General features: G+C 35.7%; 1 protein-coding gene across 1 annotated transcript in view; it reads left to right on the top strand.

Annotated features, from left to right (window-relative positions):
• Positions 1-14,651, top strand: part of Dhc98D (Dynein heavy chain at 89D) — a 971,787-nt gene that overhangs the window by 55,639 nt on the left and 901,497 nt on the right. Inside the window, exon 9 of the mRNA XM_090387912.1 lies at positions 9,913-10,091. Coding sequence (XP_090244038.1) covers positions 9,913-10,091 — 179 coding nt within the window. The remainder of the gene's footprint in view (positions 1-9,912; positions 10,092-14,651) is intronic.

Genomic DNA, 14,651 nt, shown 5'->3' with positions numbered 1-14,651 from the left:
CAAGGGGTAGAATGTTTTTCTAATGGTACTATTCGGACTTGTGTTTTTTGCCCACCATCTGCTCAAAAGGCTCATAGACTGTCTTGAATCAGTCCTGGTCCTGGCCCTGTATGAGCCTGGTCACAAAATATATCCTTTGTTAACAGAATCATTGTGTTGTTATTGTGTTATCATCCATTAGCATGACCAAGTTTAACAGCTAACAGATCTCTTCCAAGTTTACTGGGAGGAAACTTGTTACCTTGCATGATTGATATATGTGTTTACTACACTCTAATGTTATTGTAATGATGTTTTAAATGCTAAATTTTCCGAGTTTAAAGTTTGAAGAACTGATCAAATTAAGTATTCATAAGTGTACATAACATGAATATTACTAGTAATATTTGTGTTATGTGTATTTATATTAGATTATTTATTTATATTAGTTATTATTTATATTCACTAATGGTTAAAATGGTTACAATGTTTAACCATTTTAACCATTAGTTTTTTTTAACCATTTTAACCAGACTTTAACATATCTGATTAACATTGTTGTCTCAGCCAGAGGTTCTATATCTCATTTGGTGCTCTCTGAAGATGGTAAAGCCCTAAAAATCATGTATTTACCTTCATTGTTTAGCTCTTCATGGGCTTTTAATTTAATTTCATATTCATCTTCATTTCAACCATGTGAGAAGTGTTTAGCTCTTCATGACATTGTATTAGCATTACATCTTCATTTTTTAATTTTAACCATTTGAGAAGTGTTTAGCTCTTCATGACATTATATTAGCATTACATCTTCATTTCTTAATTTTAACCATTTGAGAAGTGTTTAGCTCTTCATGAGGATGTAGAGCTGCTGGAACGAGTACAGAGAAGGGCAACAAGATTAGTGAATGGAACAAAGGGGTGCTCTTATGAAGAAAGGCTTAAGTTTTGCAAATTACAGTGTCTGGAGACTAGGCACCAGCGAGGTGATCTGATAGAGGTGTATAAAGTCTTGAATGGTTTGAGCATGCTCAATGCTGATGGGATTCTTCCTCTAGCTCAGAATAATCACCTGAGAGGGCATAAATTCAAATTGAGGAAAGACAGATGTAAGATAGACGTGCGGAAATTTGCCTTTAGCCACCGGGTGCTTGGTTGGTGGAACAGACTTCCATCCCTTGTAGTGGAGGTTGATAGCCTAAATAAGTTTAAGGCTCAGCTGGACAGGTATTTTGAACGAACAGAGGGGTGAAGTGGAAGTGGTTTTTTTTTTTTTTTTTTTTTGGCTGATGCTGAATAAGCTTGCTTTCTTACATCAAAATGCCTCTACTAATGCTAATGCTAATGACATTATATTAGCCCTATGGAATAAGTTTTTTTTTTTTGTGGAATATGCAAGTTTTGTAAGAAAAAACACATCACTGTTTTATAATATTTATTTATTCTTAGCATTAATATTAGGCATATGGTGAAAGGAAGCTTGAGGCTTTTGTTAAAAAATTAAATAAATAAAATAAAATAAAAGAAAAATAATAAATATATAATAAACAGAAACTTTTTTTTTTGGGAAATTTTAAAAATATTTAGAAAAAGCTTTAGCACCTGTTGTACATTTGGTGGGTGAGTGGTTGCTTTTTTTTTTTTTTTTTTTTTTGCTTCATGAGTTATTCCCATCACAGTTGGAGCTTCAGATGATACAACAGTTTGTGTAGTTTTTGGTCATGTTCTAACCTGTTTCTATTTCACAAGACAACGTTGGTTGCTCATCTTCTTGGTTGTCCATGGTCTCCTCTTCCTATAGGTAATTTCGAACTTATCTTAGAAGTTTATTTTTATTTAGTTTATTATTTTCCACTAGCATTCAGATTTGTTGAGTGAATTTCTTCATGAAATTTTGAAAATTCATAAAAATTAAAACTTTGTACATAATGCCTTCAAACATTAATGTGTACTTATTTCAACTTTATTACCCAATGCTAATGTGTAATTATGGTCAAAAATGAAAATCAGATTTCTTTAAAAATTCATAATAAAATTAAAAATTTTTTTTTGATTATGAGGAATATTTTGTGCGTGTGCATGTGTATGTGTGTGTGTGTGTAAAAATTAAGATTAAACCATGAGAGATAACTAAAATAATAAAAATAATAAACAGTTGAAAATAAATATTATGACTTACATCAGAGGGTGCAAATCAGCCACCTCCACTGACTGACTGAAATGGTGGCTACATAAATGCATCCATGGCCGGATTTCCGCATAAGCTAGACAAGCTACAGCGTAGGGTCTCTGCATTAGTATAGAAACAATAATAAAAAATAAATAATTTATAAATAATGAACATCTATATACAAAAAAATGAAAATTATTGTTGCTATTATAGACTTTTTGCTTTTCTCCTTTTACTTGTCGTGAAAAACTATATATTGCAATAAGTTTTTGGTTGTGTTTACAATGCACGCCTATTTTTGGAATCAATAAATTACAAATGTGTCAATGGTAAGTGTAAAATTGGAGATTGTTTACTTACTTATATGCTAATGAGAGACACATCTAAATTGCGGATCCTTTGAATCTGGTGTTTCATGTTCTGAAACGGAAACTGCACATTGGGGGAACTCTTCTTGTAATTAGCGTTTTTCCATTGGTGTTCACAACACGGAATAAACAATGACCAGGCAGAGTAAAGCATCTACTTGAGTCACTGCAAAACATGCAGTTTTGTTCAATTTGTGGCTTTAAGGTTCATTTTCACAACAGCATTCTACCCTTGTCTATTGCTTTTTTTCTATACAGCCAACAGGAATTGGACTTGCTCGCTGGCCATGAATAATACATTTATAACCCTTTAATATGGATCTGCTCTGTTTTCGTTTGGTGTGCGAAAATTTGTTGCAAAGTTACTTGAAGGAGTAACTTGGTAAAACGAAAAAAAAATTCAGCTAATCGCAGAGATTTTAATTTGCTTTATTGGCAGAGAAAAAAAGTTCTCCAGCTGTTATCCAGAATCATGTACTATTTATTCTGTGATTCTAAATTTTCAAGTCTACTAATTCTACAAGTTTCTCAGAGGACGAAAAAAATTTACCCATTACCACCATTCATTTCTAACTTGTGATAGAAAGGCTGAAGACGTAAATAAATTTATTATTTCAGTTTTCATTAGTCTACATGATCGACCATTCACAAATTATGAATGATCCATGGCTCAGCAATTGCAAATGCTGTCCAGTTTTGATACTAATAATATATGTTACTCATTAGTAGTAGTAGTAGTAGTAGTAGTAGTAATAGTGGCATGTGATGCAAGAAAGCGAGCGTATGCAGCATCAGCCAAAAAAAAAAAAAAAAAAAATCACACAACCATTCTTTCTACATGTTTGTCCAGTTCTTCCTTAATTTTATTTAACCTATCAACTTCCACAACGACAGATGCAAGTTTGTTCCAGCAATTAACCAACCGCTGGCCAAAGGCAAATTTCCACACATCTATTCTACATCTGTCTTTCTTCAATTTGAATTTATGCCCCCTTAGGTTCATAATCTGAACAAGTGGAAGAATCCCATCTGAATTCAGTGTGCTCAACCCATTCAAGGCCTTATACACCTTCCTCTGGGGTTATTTCTACCCATATGCAGTACTTTGCATTTGTCAATGTTAAACTTCAGTTGCCACTTCTCAGCCCATCTTCCCAAATTTTCTAGATCCTGTTGCAGTAGCACACTGCCATTACTGTCATTAACAACCCTGCCAACCTTTGTATCATCTGCAAACTTTGACACTAAGCCTGCTATACCTTCATCAATATCATTGATAAATATACAAAACAACAACAGACCCAACACTGAACCCTGTGGGACTCCACTAATAACATTAGTCCATGAAGAGCAGTGCCCATTGATTACCACCCTCTTGTCTTCTCCCACTCAACCATCCTTTTATCTATTGTAGCAACTTACCTTTAATACCATTCTGCTCCAATTTGTACAGCAGTCTGCCATGCGCAACAGTGTCAAAAGCTTTCCTGAAATTCAAATATATGATATCAAAATTATTTTTTGCATCCAGTTCCTTTATAATATCCAATCAGATTTGTCAGACAAGACTTTCCCTTGACAAACCCATGCTGTGTCTGAATTATTGCTGCAGTTTTGTCTAGATGATCCTGCAATGCATCTTTAACCAGTGACTCCATTATTTTACCCTAAACAGAAGTTAAACTAACTGGTCTGTAATTACTGGAGATTTATATATTTATTCATTTATTTTATTTTATTTTATTTATTTATTATTTTTTTTTTTACTATTCTTTGCATTTTATTACAATTTGACAGAACAATTTGTAATTTTATTACTTCAATTTTTTTTTATTGAAAATTTGTTTTAGGATTATTTACAGATCAGAGAAAGATATAATATTAATTTCAAAAAGCTATTTTTCTTGTCCGCACCTTATTTTTTTATGCTCAGTGAACAATGAATGCGCACCTCTGAATAAAGAAGTATGCATTGCTTTATAGTATGATTTGCTTTATGTGGGCAATGCAATGCCAACTTTGTGTAATAAGTTATTTTATTATTATTATTATTATTATTATTATTATTATTATTAATAGCCATATGGTGCAAGGAAGCCTGAGGCTTATGCTGCACCAGCCAAAAAAAATTTCTAAGTTACCCTGTGTGTGTGTGTGTGTGTGTGTGTGTGTGTGTGTGTGTGTGTGTGTGTGTGTGTGTGTGTGTGTGTGTGTGTGTGTGTGTGTGTGTGTGTGAGAGAGAGAGAGAGAGAGAGAGAGAAGTAGAAGGAAATCACCAAGAAAGAGAAGAATGATGATATCCAGCTGAGGACCCTGGGTGTGCCAAGCCCATACTCACCAGATGTGAGCCCCTGGGGTTAAATTCCATGCAAGTGAATTTATTATTCCAGGTTTGCTAAGTTTACATGATGGACCATTTATGAATTATGGAGTTGGTGATTGTCAAATGTTGTATAGTCTGTGATACTAATATATGTTACTCATTGCTGTAGATTTATTTTTTTTTTTTTTTTACTATTCTTTGCATTTTGTCTGCGCAGTAGTATTGTCACCGTCCTCCTCACACTGGGTGGAAAAGGCCCAGGTTTGAATCCTGTCAATGACGCGTGGACTTTTATTGGCCTTTTTCTCTCTGTGGCTGAGTTAGTCAGCCTGAGGCATAGATAGCAAGGTTTTTTCCCCAGATCCCGGGTTTTTCGTCTAGCAAAGCAAGCAAATCGACCAGAGAACACACACAATTTACAGACACAATACACATGGGTAGTTCAATTAACATTCCAGGTGACCCTGATAAATAGTCTTTTTATTCTTTGTATTTTGTTACAATTTGACATAACGATTTGTAATTTTATTACCCTGATGTCAGTAATTTTTTTTAATTGAAAATTTTTCTCTGGATCCTTTACAGATCAGAGAAAGATATTATAATATGAATTTCGACAAATCATTGAGAACTTCCTTTCTTTGATATTCCACTTTCTGCAATCTAACTTTCCTAATATAGAAGTTCACTTTATGCTTGTTCAGTTTTCGAATTACTGGATTATCTTGCCCAAATCATAGATGCAGTAACTTAAATCATTTTCGCATGCAAACCACTGTTCTGAATAAGTTTAACAGAGTATTAACGAAAACTTTTCCTTTTTTGTTTGTGTTGATTCAATTATTTTGAATAGGTAACTATTTTTTTTTTTTTTGCTTGTGTTTCATATTAAACTATAGTGTGTAATTTTGCTACTTTGTGAAAATGAGCAAAAAAATTAGATGCAAATTAGATGGTGATTATTTAAAACATTTTGGTAAATATTGTAAATGTGCACTGAGCCAAATTAAGTGATATTGAAAGGCATCTGGCATTGTAATACAAACGAAGCACGAGAAAGTCAAAGAGACCTTTAGTTTTCAGCATCAGTTGTTTGTTATTTGGTTTTTAGGAGCATTAGCAACTAAGGCCATATTTCTCCGGGATATGCGGTGGTCATTCCCTGACCTTTCCGCATCCTCCATATTTGATGGTCACTGGCTCGAACCCCGGTCTAATCAAGAAGCGTGTGCTACGCACTGCTGCTCCTTCCCACCTGGCTATGAAGGCGCCTTTCAGCATCAGAGGGTATTGCCATTCAAGAAAGTTGGCAATACAGAAGGTGCAAGGCGACTCTGTAGCCAGGTTTCATAGCACACGCTTCTTGATTAGACTGGGGTTTGAGCCCATGACCACCAAATACGGAGGATGCGGAAAGGTCAGGGAATGACCGCCACATATCCCTGGAGCAATATGGCCTTAGTTTTATGATATAGTCTCTTAAAAAACCAAATAACAACAAACAACAGAAGGTGCAAAGGCAGAAAGTAGCTGTTGTTGTTATTATTTGATTTTTATGAGCATTAGCAACTAAGGCCATATTTCTCCGGGATATGCGGTGGTCATTCCCTGACCTTTCCGCATCCTTCGTATTTGGTGGTCACGGCCTCGAACCCCGGTCTAATCAAGTAGCATTGCATTTTTTATTGATGTGCATTTTGCATTAACAATAGTTGATCTTTTAAGTGAACTTGTAAATTTCGTTTTTCAGACAGAGGGAATGTAAAGACTTAAAACTGCAAAGAACAAAATGTACTTTGCAGTTTGTTGTAGTGGGTGTAGATATAGGACATTAGAATCCTCTGTATACTCTCTCTCAGTTATACCAATCATAATTGCTAGCCTTAAGGAAATTTTGTCATACTCCTTTGTATTGTTTGGGCTATAACATACCCCTACTGGCATCTTCCCTTTACTGGAAATCATTTCTCACCATACTCACTCAACACCCACAATAGCTTGATGTGAAGATTCTGGGAAGATTCTGTTCACCTTCAATTTTTGATCAGAAGGATGTATCGCTCCGTACTTTTCTCTCTCTCTCTCTCCTTTGCACACAATGTTCAACAAAATGAAATTCTACATCTTGAATTTCTGAATTGGATCATGCCTCAATAAGCCCAAATACATTAGCATTAGTTGAATCTGATAAAAAGCTCAAATTCATTTAATTTATTTAAAATACTTCTGATATTAATGTATTGACAAATTAAGTTTTGCACTTTATTGCTATTGTTAACCCTAGTGCACCCTTTATAGTTACTTAAATATGTTTTTCTATGCGATTCACTATTTTTGATGGAATGGAAATTGGTGAAATATTGAGCGCTTCAACCTGCATGGAGCATAATCTGCCTTTAATTTCTTAAAGAATTACAGATTATTCTCAGACATTTCACGGTACTTCCTTTACCACTTCTTTGGTGAATACTTGTAATGCAGTCCTTATAACACAATTAGCCTTACATACCAAGCTTACTCTGTGAAGGTTGAAGTGCTTATTATTTCACCAGTTTCCATTACTTGATAAACCTATGCACCATGCTGCTCAAAGAATATATTTGATGGATTTTGCTTCTATTACACATTTCATTTCAGTGATTAATTGTTGTCTTAGCTAGGGCGGCTCCTGAATGGTAGCTGAAGGCTGCCTTTCATTGGGTTAAGGTAATTAATAGTTGCACACAAGCTTGTTTGTTTGTTATTTGGTTTTTAGGAGCATTAGCAGCTAAGGCCATATTGCTCTGGGGATATGCGGTGGTCATTCCCTGACCTTTCCGTATCCTCCATATTTGGTTGTCATGGGCTTGAACCCCGGTCTAATTAAGAAATGTGTGCTACGCACTGCTGCTGCTCCTGGCTATGGAGGTGCCCTTGCACACAATCATTTTCAGGGAGGTTGCAACTGTATTTTTGTCTTGTGCTACCGACCTGAACCGATTGTGTGTAGACTTCCCTAATCCCAGCCTACCCTGAAACTAGCAGTTTCCTTAAACCCATTGCTTCCTCAATGGCATTGGCAAAAACTCTTGCATCTGTTCTGTTTAAGTAAATATTATCTTTAAAGAATAAATTCTGTCTATCAATAAAGGCCAGCCATGCGGAGAAAAATTTCTTTCCATAAGCCTTACAAATTGTTCAAGCATAATTGTTAAATCCATAAAACTTTCACCATAAAATCCATCCTGTCATTCCTGGACAAAATTGTGGGGGGGTGGGAGCCAGAAATTTTGCCTTATTTCATGACAATTTTTCGATATGACATAATTGGTTTATGAAATAACAATTTTTTTTTTTTTTACCTGCAATTTGATACTATTCCATGTATTATCCATGCACCCACTAGTCTCATTAAAAACTAATAAGTTGTTTATTACATTTGTAGTTTGTGCCCAATAGACATAGTATGGTTCCATGCTGTCTGTCTTTCTTATACACATCCCTGTCTCCCTTACAATTAAGTTCTCAGATTAAAACTACCTCCTACTGAACCAAAGCATACTGTATGGTCGATTCATTTCTTGGGGGTTGGATTTAGGAGTATGTTGCCTGACTCAGCATCAAACACTTGAGTTCCTGTTGAGTCTCCCAGATTGAATTTTCTTTAGGGCAGAAATCACTTCCTCAGCAACTCATTCATCTGATAGTAATTTAGTTTGTTGCCCTCCCATCAGCTTGTGAAAGAAATATTTTTCCATTAGCTAGGAAGAGCTTGGCATACATGCAGTAACAAAAGGAAACAAAAAAAAAAAAAGCTATAATTCACAAGAGAATCACTGCTGGAAATTCTGCTATCAGTTACAACATTGCTTGGCATGATATGGCTAACTTTCTTTTTTGTGCAGTACCCCACTCAAGGTAGTGGAAAACAAAAAGGATTTGGAGGGTAATTTCGCAGTGAACTTAAGTTCTCTAAGCAGTGCAGATGGTCTTCTAGGATAGAACATGTGGATTTTGTCAATGATTTACTGGAATTTTTCCAGCAGAGATATGGAGGTGATTATCCCATCATGTAAGGCAATGTTAAGCTACACAATCATGTTAAGCTACACCTCGAGTATTGTATAAGGTCTATAAGCCTCATTTTAGGAAAGATGTGGATCTGTTCAAACTTGTACAGAGAAGAGTAACTAGATTAGTGAGGGGAAGAACAAAGTGTACTCTTACCAATAAAAGATTTTGGTTCTGCAAATTGCAGCCCCCTGGAATTAGGCACGTGTGATTGAGTTGTTTAAAGCTTTGAACAGTTTGACTAAGCTATATATGGTGACATAAATTTTAATTGAGGAAGGAAGTTTGCAGGATAGATATGTGGAAATTTGCTTTCAGCCAGCAGTAGTTAATTGTTGGTACTTGCAGCTAGTTAGTACTTGTGTAATATTACACAAGTACCAGCTGCTTGTGTAGGATCCTGAAACAATTAGAATGCAAACCTTATGTGGTATTTGGAATCTAATGATCTGCTTTCCATGACATGATGTGGCTTCCAAAGGAACAGGCCAGCATTCAACCATTTATTCTAACTGGGAACATGATACTTTTCTGACATGTGAGCTCCTGGTATCAATTTTCTTTGATACGGAAAAGCATATGACTTGGAGCTTGGAGATATAGAATTTTAAAAGACATTTGTGACGTTGGTCTCAGGGCAGGACACTTAGCAATTTTTATTAAAAACTTCCTGTCAAACCAGCCATTTCAAGTTAATATAGCCACTGTCTACTGGTCCTTTTTAAATCAGTTCTTTTTGCTGTCAAACATATTTCTATTACTGAATAACTTCTTCAGCTGTGAAAAACTTTCTCCAGGCCCCTTTTTGTTGATGACTGCATCATTTTTCACAATCATGCTCATAGGTCACCAAAAAACTTGTTTTTTCTGTTATTTGGATTTTATTACCTAATCTTGAAAAAGTATAGGCTTAGTTTAAATTAAGTGTACTTATTTATTATCTAAATGTGAAAATTCAATTTTCTTAAGAAAGAAATTATTCTATTTTTTAATCTTGATTTAAAAAATTAATGTTTACATTTTAGGTTTAGAGAAGTTGCATTATTTTTCAAGTCAAATAGAAGACATGGAAACAACCAAACAAGACCTAGCTAATGCTGAAAGATTATTTGATCTACCTGTTACTCCGTGGATCGAGTTGGTACACATGCAGAAGGAAATGGAATTGTTACGACAGATTTATAAAGTCCATTCTGAACAAAAGGTAATATATGTCTTCTAGCTTAACTTAGCTGATTATTGTAGGAGCAAGAAAGGATAAAACAGATACTAAAGGGAAAGGCATGGGCAAGAGCAGGGATGGCAGACTTTTTTTTTGTGTTCATGCTATAAAAATAAAATAAAAGACCTATAAATATTTTTGTTTGCCAGTTAGACCTTATTTATATCATAGAAATTACAAGAGAAATTAACTTTAAAATATCTAAACACTTATAAAACTTATGTAGATGGACAGAAGACATTGTAAATTGGTTTGAATTTTTAGCTTATATACCTTTTGAAGTTATAGCAGTAAAATGTATTAAATTTTACTGCTGCAAATTGCTAAAGGTTTCAAGTAATAGAATTTGCAAAATTTGATTATGCTATTGATGCATATGAATAATTTTATTTGAAGCAAACTTTAGTTTGCTACAGAATGCATCAGTCACATATTTTGAACAAATAAACTATGAATTGCCTCATTCTTACAATAAAATATACTGCTCCCAGGCCATTGTTTTTGTGCTTGTTGGTACTTCTTGTTAAGTAATGTAACCAGGCACCTAACATAACTAGTAACATAATCAGGCACCCATCAATGGAGGGCCTAACAACGTGGTAATGGCATATTTCTATAGTATGCAAGATGTAAAACCTGAAAATTTTAAGGCTAAAGAATTTCAGGTAAAATAATTTATAAAACTTTTATTGAAAACTTGGTTTTCTTTCTTATAATGATATAAAAATAAAATTTAATTCTTGACTAATTTTATCTTTTAAACATTGTAATTGCATATACATGCAAGATCATCTAGACAAGATTGCATATATAAAAAAAAAAAGATAAAAGTGCAGCCATTATCAACCCACTGCAGGATGGAAGCCTCCTCAACAATTAATGCTGAGGGAAATGGACCATAATCTGCCACGCTGGTCCAGTGCGGGTTCGCAGATCGACCGTATTCAGCAGTCAGGGGCTTGAACCCTGGTCTACTCAAAGAGCGTGTGCTACTGCACTCCCGCTCCTGACCACTCGGCTACGGAGATGCAGGATCATCTAGACAAGACTGTAGTAATAGTTAAGACACAGAATGGGTTTGTTAAAGAGAGGTCTTGTCTGACCAATTTGATTGGATACTACGATGTGGTCACAAAGGAACTGAATGTCAAAAATAATTTTGATATCATATACTTGGATTTCAGGAAAGCATTTTGATACTGTTGCACCTGGAAGATTGCTGTACAAATTGGAGAGGTATGGCATTAAGGGTAAGTTGCTACATTGGATAAAGGAATGGTTGAGTGGGAGGTGACAGAGAGTGGTAATCAATGGACACTGCTCTTCATGGACAAATGTTATTAGTGGAGTTCCCCAGGATTCGGTGCTGGGCCCGTTGTTGTTTTGTCTGTTCAGCAAGGATATTGATGAAGATATATCACATTTAATGTCCAAGTTTGTGGATCATACAAAGGTTGGCAGGGCAATTGAAAACAAGTACTGCTGTCGGCTATAAATACAAATGGCTCTTCGTGTTGCAGTAGCGTCATTGGAGCCAAGAATTCAACAGCTTATTTCAAACAAGCAGCAACAAATGTCAGACTGATTATTTTGCTATAATTAAACCTTTATAGCCCTCTATGTCGAAGTGCACTCAATATTTGAGAATTGTTAATATTAATTGTTTCTGTTAATTCTTTTTTTAATAAAATGAAATTTAAAATGTTTTTTGCATATTTCATAATGAATATATCTGCGTTTATTTATTATACTTTTTTTTTTATCATTATAAGGCCATTATATTATTAATTATATTAACATTAATGATATCCAATTTTTTGCAAATGACTTGGAGTGCAAAAACAAGTGTAAGTACCATTTCATATTTAGAATGTTACATTTATGGAAAAAATCATGGTAGTGGTCCACGGGATTCAAAATTTTGAGTTTAGTGGTCCGTGAGGTCCGAAAGGCTGCCGACCGCGGATCTAGACTGTCATGTCCGTGAAGTCTGCCCATCTTCAAAAAATGTATGGGAACCTTGCAGATTGCTTTGAATAATGTTAGTCGAGACATTTTTAAAGAGAGGGTGCTGACTCTCTTTAAAAATTACAGCTGTGAATTACAGGCTCCGAAAAGGCAGTAAGTGTTTGCCTTTTTATTTACCTAATTGTTATTTTATATTGTACTTTATACGTAGCTTTATAGTTATAGTTATGCTGGTTATTTTTATTTTTAAATTAGATAAAGAGCTTTTGTGGATTACGACTTAATATACGTAAAACCATTATTTCGTTCGAATCTTGCAGCCATTGTTTTTGTATAGAGTAGTAGGGAATTCAAATTTTTAATTATGGTAACTAGGTGGCTCTAACGTATCATTATATAGCATAATACGCATCACTGCATTTAGGATTCTATTAGATAGCGTGGTATTGACAATTAATTAATTAAATTTATTGATCTTATTAATTTAAAATATCATGCCTAAGACTAGAGCAGCAAACCAACGGGCACAAAGTGGCAGGAGTGCTGTGACTCAGGGGAGAACAGAGGGGGTGACAATTCTCCAACGCATCACAGCCTAAAAAAAATTTGCAACTTGTGAAATGTTTGCCGAACTCTCTGGAACAGAACATGATCTAGCCAAGGAGGATGTCTTTGTGTGTGTGTGTGTGTGTGTGCCAGGTGCAGAGAGTGTCTAGAAATTAGGCATCAACTCAGCGTTCTACTGGGTATCTATGAGAGCTTGAGGTGTAGGGTAGATGCCCTCGAAGAAATTAATATGAGGGGCCCATCAAGCTCTCACCTGCCCAACTCAATGCCAGAGCTCACTCCTGGGCATCAGGCAACACAGCGGCAATCTCAAAGGCAGATTGCGCTGGTCCCAAAGGAACTAGTTATTGTTGGTGATTCTATTGTCAGGGAGACGGGGAATATATTGTGTAAAAAGGATAGATGGAACAGGACAAGGGTATGTCTGCTAGGGTCAAAAGTTGATGACATTGTAAAGCATATATCATCTTTCAAGGGCACAAAAGATGATATTGTTGTACACATTGGCACCAATGACATAAGAGTAGGAGATATGAAGATTTACTTATCAAGTACAGGTCAATGTTGCAAAAAAGTCGTGAGTCAGGGTTAAATCTGAAAGTGTCTGCAATTCTGCCCAGACACGATAGGAGGGAGTACATGATGAGAGCCTTGTCAATCAATTCATTCGGCCCTGGAGGGAATGTGCAAGGTTCAAAGGGTAGAATTTTTTTCAGCGTGATCTGTGCTTGTTAACAGGAGAGACTGCTTCTGCAGGGATGGGATACACTTAAATAGAAAGGGTGCAAGAAGATTTGCCGATGCTATTGAGGCAGTGTTAGGTGGGTCGGAAAACTGCTAGCTTGGGGGCGATTCACAGACTAAAAAGTTAAAAGTAGCCGCAGGCAGAGGTGAAATGCACGATTTCTATTAGAATAAGTAGCGACCTGGAGCAAGGGGTGCTGGGGGTTTCAGGGACTGATGGCAGTCATCATGAAACAGGTAGGTATATGGGATGTGTCAGGGTAACTAGGAATAGGAATAGGTGCATTTATGCTTGCATTTATACCAATGCTAGAAGTATAGTAAATAAATTTGAAGTGTTGGTCAAGACATCAAAGGCGGATATTGTTGGAATATACAGAGACGTGGTGTCACACTGATATTAGGAATGCAGAATTGGAATTTGGGGAGTACAATGTGTACAGAAAGGATTGCCAGAATAGGAAGGGAGGAGGTGTCATGCTGTTAATTAAGAAAAACATAAAATCAAAAGAACTGCATCCAGTTGATATAGATGAACTGGATGCACTGTTGAGTCAGTTTGGTGTGACATAAGCACTGCGAAAGCAAAAATAAGAGTAGGAGTGTGTTATAGGCCTAATGACTCGAACGAGTTCAATGAACAATTGTACAGAGAAATAGAGTGGGCTAGTAAATCAGAATGTCTTATAATGGGGGATTTTAACTTCCCAGATATTGACTGGAACTTGTGTGGGTTGGTCACTCACACACTAGTAAGACTTTTGTGGATTTATTGGATGATTGTTTTCTTCAGCAGCATGTTCGAGAGGCAACCAGAGAGGGTAATACTCTTGATCTGGTTATCAGCAGGGATCATTCATGTATTAAGAATTTGCAGATAAAGGCACCACTAGGTGGCGGTGATCACAGTGTACTGATGTGAGATTTACTTAAAGATGTAATTACCATCAGAGGTAAAGGAAAGGGTTTTTGCTTCTGTAAAGGTGAGTACAGTAGTCTCAGACAGTTTTTAAATTCTGTACAGTGGGATAAACTGACGATGTTACCAACAGTAAATTCTAAGTGGGAACATTCAAGGAATTAATCGTGGAAGCTACTAAAAGTTTCATACCTATTAAGAAATATTGTTCAAGGTTTAGGCCTAAATGGTTATCAAATGAACTAATGAGACTTGAGACAGAGAAGAAAAATGCATGGGATGCATATAAATTATCAAGCGACTCAGAAGCCTATGGCAGATATAAGCTAGTCTGTAATCAGGTC

The sequence above is a fragment of the Mastigoproctus giganteus genome, chromosome 2, assembly GCF_048544385.1.
Source record: "Mastigoproctus giganteus isolate SK-2022 chromosome 2, ASM4854438v1, whole genome shotgun sequence".
Taxonomy (NCBI): domain Eukaryota; kingdom Metazoa; phylum Arthropoda; class Arachnida; order Uropygi; family Thelyphonidae; genus Mastigoproctus; species Mastigoproctus giganteus.
The sequence above is the reverse complement of the archived record's forward strand: the minus strand, read 5'-3'. Positions and strand labels throughout refer to the sequence as shown.